The 5,585-nt window shown below is 33.6% G+C and overlaps 1 protein-coding gene across 1 annotated transcript in view; it reads right to left on the bottom strand.

Moving 5' to 3' along the window:
* Positions 1 to 222: 222 nt before the first annotated feature.
* TFPI (tissue factor pathway inhibitor) overlaps positions 223 to 5,585 on the bottom strand; it is a 65,629-nt gene continuing 60,266 nt past the window's right edge. Inside the window, exons 7-8 of the mRNA XM_007471518.1 lie at positions 1,047 to 1,226; positions 223 to 374 (exon numbers count right to left, since the gene is read on the bottom strand). Coding sequence (XP_007471580.1) covers positions 268 to 374; positions 1,047 to 1,226 — 287 coding nt within the window. The 3' untranslated portion in view covers positions 223 to 267. The remainder of the gene's footprint in view (positions 375 to 1,046; positions 1,227 to 5,585) is intronic.

Raw genomic sequence — 5,585 nt, 5'->3', positions numbered from 1 at the left:
AAATTGTAGTTAAATGGCAGATAGTTAGAAAGGGATTGAGAGAATAATAAGTTCATAGTAGACAGTTAATAAGTTATAGCCATAGAATAAGCAATTTGACCAGATAAGTAAAGGAACTCTGATGCAAATACATTAATAGCAGGTAATATATGCATAGAAAATTCATGACAAATTCATTAAAAAGATTTCAGGAGAGAAAAAATAGGAATCATAATGAAAAGTTTTATCCAAAATATTTAGTAGAAATAATGTTGTAATATAACAAATTTATATCTTTTTAACAAAAATTTCTTCATATACTATTTTTACTGGCTGCTTCTTTCTTTTTCTTTTGGTTTTAATTAATCCCCCTTTTGATATTCTTTGGATGAAACCTAAAAGGAAGATAAATAAATTTATGCATGATAAAGTAACAACATAATAAAACATTTAATCTAAAATTTCTTCAAATTATCTTTTAATGTTTAAAACCAAAAAACATGTAATTGGTTTTAAAGTCTTTAATTTGTCTATATCTTTGTGTAAACAACCTCTTTCTAAGGATGTCACTTTGCATAAATGGGTAAACGTTATTGTTTTTTATTATTCACCTTGAGCTACAAAATAATACTCATTTTATTAAAGTGGACATGTGTCTATGTGGAGTTATAGATGATTTTTATTTACATATTAATACTCTATAAATATGCAACATTTTTATTGTCAGAAGAAAATAAATACATTAAAGTTTTGTGCATTAGAAAGCTTAAAGATATTTTGGTATAATCCTTTAAAATGAAAGCTTAGTATGTAAATATTAAAAGAATAAAATATTTTGTTTAAAATTGATTTTCTTCTATGAAGACACATTAAAAGGAGTTACAGTTAACATATCTGGCAATATTATCAAAATGTAGTTGAAAAGGGGACACTTAGTTAAATCATAATACTGTTTCTTATCATAAATAGAACTCATTTCATACTTTCATAGATTAAAATTCATTCATAATTTCAATATAATATTATCTTAAACACTAGTGAATTAATAGGAAGAATGTCCTCTATACCTTTTTTACAAGTCTTAAGACATGCTTTTTTAGAGGTAAAATTGTTTTCATTCCCTCCACATCCACTGTACTTAAATGGGCGGCATTTCCCAATGATTGAATTGTAGTAGAATCTACTCTCATTGGCTTGACATAATCCTCTGTCTGCTGGGCTCAGACACCAGGAGGGGCCATAAAATTCTAAAAACATCAGGAAAACATGGTAAGCCATACATGATAGTTAATCTGAAACTTTCATATTTATTGTTTATAGATTAGTCTTGTGGCATGTTTATGTAAAACAGTAATCTGAATGAATTAAAGTAACAAAATTCATGTATTTCAATTCCAGGAAAATGTTTAACCAATCTCCAAGTGTCCACTATACTGACACCTTTCTCCAATAAATGTAAAAGTAGGTACATTTGTTAAAGGAAAGTGCCGGGATTACTCTTTATGTGACAAAACTAGTTGTACATAATACAAACAACCACTATTCAACAATTTAATTTGTGAAAATTTATTAACCATATCAATTTTTTAAAAAATTATCATTGTTTACATATCATTTGTTCATGAGTATTCAACTTTGCAAAAAAAGTCCTGATGAGCAAAATCCTTACTCATTGTATGACACAAACTGAAGCTGAGAAAGAGTTCTTTCCCTGACTAAAGTTCTGAATGATATAACATATCACAATTTAAAGCGCAGGGAATCAGGAATAGCAAATTCTAACCTTACGCTTTGGAAAAGGAGCTCAGAAGACATGATCTGGCTTAGTAATAAAGTTTTCTTGTGAATTGAACCATCAGTTCTAGATGAGTTAGATATTTTTGCAAAGGAAGGAATATTGCTAAAGGCAGGAAAGATCAAACATTTACAGGTTTAAACCAGACAGACAGGCTGGTCTGTCAATGGGACCAACCACTTTCAAAAACAGAAGGAAAAAAAACATGCAATTAGGGTAATGAAAGGATAACTCATTTCCTTAAGGCAAAGCAGAAAAATGGTTTCAGCCCAATGATAATTTTTAGCTCTTTCTGGAATTCCTGTCAGTGAGGGGAAGCTGGTACTCTTCAGTAGCAGAGCTAAACTGCTTGATATTATTGGTAAATCAATGCTGCAGGTAAATTGGTGGATGGTGAGGAATCAATAAAAGAGAGCTTTGGTGGCTTTGCCAAATAGTGAGATGTGGTACAGCAAATGCAGATGAAGAGGATTTGCTAAATGTACATCATTGGCAGAAAATAGAACTTTGAGGAATCCAGTAGCAATGAAGGCGAATAGGTTGTGCAAAAAAGCAAGAAGTGGTTTGATGGCAAGTGAACCCCAGGTGGATAGACTAAAAGAGAAATAAAACAATTTGAGAAAAAAATGAGAAAGATCTTAAATTGATAAACACAATTTTATAATCTCCTGCCTTCTATGTATTTAAATATTAGAGTGTCTTGATATAACGTCTCATGTAAAGAGAAATTCTGGAACATATGAGAGAAGCAGTGGGAATACTATGGGAAGAATTTATGACAAAACATTTTAGGTGATATTTTGTGTCAATTCAAGAACTGAAATCACGTTAAAAATTTTTGTATTATTTAGTCTTTGACTAGGTGTGTAGACACTGATTTTTTTTTTTTTTTTTTTTTGCGGTACGCGGGCCTTTCACTGTTGTGGCCTCTCCCGTTGTGGAACACAGGCTCCAGACACGCAGGCTCAGCGGCCATGGCTCACGGGCCTAGCCGCTCCGCGGCATGTGGGATCTTCCCGGACCGGGGCACGAATCTGTGTCCCCTGCATCGGCAGGCGGACTCTCAACCACTGCGCCACCAGGGAAGCCCTAGACACTGATTTGAAAAGAAATTCCTAGGGTCTATAAAACATCATTCAAAATCATGTAGCCTAATTTATGTTTGGCCTCACCCCATTTGGGGGTTACAGTGCATGATTATTTCCATCATAAATCAAATTTAAAATGTGCTTGGTGAGAATGTGTGCTTAATTTTTTAGAAAATGTCAAGGTCTTTTTGCCCCAACAATGGCTCAAGTAAGAGGAAATTTCTAATAACCTAGCAGAGATATGTTGTAATTGAGTCCAATATTGTGCAAGCTTTTCCAATAGGTATGTTGTGGATTCTCATTAATCCACAGCCAAGAATATGAGATGATGAGATGGTTATCAGTTGCCACCATTTCTAATTCCATGAGTCATCCAAAGTCATCACCTATGTTCAGAAACAAATGAAATACCCCACAAGCAATTAGCCTGATTTGAGAAACAGAGAAAACAGAGGAAATTGCTATTCTTTGAAAAATTATCCTCAGAAAGCACCCACAGATGCTTCATAGTATATGTGTAAGTATGATGATATGGTTTATACATCAATTTCACTTTAGCATTTTGTACACAAGATGTCATTAGCCCACAGTAAGTTGAAAATAATAATATGGATGTACTTGTAAGTTGTACACTTCTTTTCAAATGTTAGTTATTATGTCTTAATAGCAATGCCCTACCTAAAGTTCCTTATTCCGGGACAGAGAGGGTTTTCTGATGACAGGGAGCAAAATCATCCTTCTTTTTGCTTACAATCTAGAGTAAAACTGGCCCCATAACAAAATCAATGCCATTTCAACTTGAGCAAAAGTTGGCTTGGTATATCTGGGGCTACGGTCCCTAGATTAAAGGTAACAAGGGATGTTATCACAGGCCAGGAGCCTCAAACATTATGTGAAAGCTAGAACCAAAATGATCTCTCCAGTGGGATCTGAAACCATGGAGCATACACCACAGTTTTGGTGGAGAGATGTACGGGAGCGTCTGTATTCCTTTGGCGACCCAGTCTTCCAACAGTTTGCCACTGACCAAATCTACTCAGAAGCCAAAGAAAGAGCATGAAGAAGGCAGAGGATTAGTTTGAAAGCAAACAGACAGTTGACAGCACAGATCCATCAAAAAGAGTTTTTCTACCTGTTAAATTGTACCAGGCATCAGATTGCCTCTACCCAAAACTCTTTGTGACTTGTGAATCAGAGGATGTGTGGAATGCTGCTTTCTGACAGCCTGGCATCTGGTGTGCAGACTTGAATTGTCCCTCTTACCAGATAGCAGCTCCTACTCAGAAAGTGTCTGTCCATGACTGACCCGATGACAGCTGTTTGTCTATCTCATTTATTTGTCCTGTTTTAATCACTACCTACACAGATCATCAAACACAACTCACATTTGACCCAGGTCAATATAGAGAAGTAAGAATATTTTGATTAGGGGGTTAAAGCTTGAAATTAATCACTAAGATTGTTGTATTTTAAATTTTAAAAATTATGTATTTAACAATGCAATAAATTATCATCAGTTGGGGAGTCTTCATAATGTCATTACTCTTCAGAAACATGAATTATACCCACTACATTAACTAATCTATTTCTCCTAAAGTCATTTAAACTCTAAGCAGTTAAGACTATCATTGGATTATTTTAGCATAAACAACAGAATTAAAATAATGAAGCAGATGGTTTCTCAAGGACATTTTAGCTCCAAGGATTTTTTGGGTCCTTGATTATCATCTGATTCAATCTCCAAAGGTGAGGAAATAGAAATATTTTTGCCCCCTGTGAGGAGATAAGCTTGACTGTTTTCAATTAATATGTTTATTCTAGATAAACATAGGCACTCACGTATTCCAAATCCAGACTTTGATATCTACAGTGAAAGAAAATATAAAGATTTTGAAGTAGGTGCACAATGTGATATTTTGGTCTAGATTATAATTATTCACAGAAATTTAAGATCGAATAAAAAGACGCTAACCTGACTTCTGTTCTTTTCCAAAGTAATTTAATAACCAAATGCATTCTGTCTTGATCTCGCCATTAATAACAATTTGGGTAGCTTCCATTTAGAGGGTCTATGATAGATTTCAGAATTCAGGATCCACTTATATTCTGCCAGGAACTGCCATGATGTAGTATGACTGGTAAACTATAAGGTGAGGCTCCAGAGCCAGTTTTATATGTAAAGTGCCTTATGCAATTGCTTTGAAACTTATACACTAAACTTTGAATTTTGTACTCACTTGAATCTTTACTATGGTGTCTCTCTTACTGTCCCATTTTACATGCCTATATTTAGGCTTTTATTTTACCAACGAACTTAGGTTTTAGGGACTACCTCATCACTTGTTGAACAAATTATTTTTTGTCTTCTGAGATTGTTTTAGGGAATTGAATAACAAGTCTTTCCTTTGAACAACAAATTCTTTTTTCCCATAATTTTATTGTGAAGAAAAATATAAAGATTTTTATTTTCTAATTATACTTTATCATTGTAAAATGTGGAAATAATATAAAAGTATGACAAATATGAAACAAAAGTTCTCCATAATTTGACCCTTGCCCTTTAAACCACCACCAGTGGTTTGGGAATATCTTCCCCCAAATCGTTTGCATATGCAAATATATTAGTATACTGTTCTGTCTCATTATTATATTTGATAATATTTTCTGGCTTGTTTCCACATTCCTTCATCTGCATACCTCATTCTTTTTTTTTTTTTTTTTTT

This window comes from Lipotes vexillifer, unplaced genomic scaffold (genome assembly GCF_000442215.2).
Source record: "Lipotes vexillifer unplaced genomic scaffold, Lipotes_vexillifer_v1.1 scaffold1168, whole genome shotgun sequence".
In the NCBI taxonomy this organism is placed as follows: Eukaryota; Metazoa; Chordata; class Mammalia; order Artiodactyla; family Lipotidae; genus Lipotes; species Lipotes vexillifer.
This window is presented reverse-complemented; position numbering and strand designations above follow the sequence as displayed.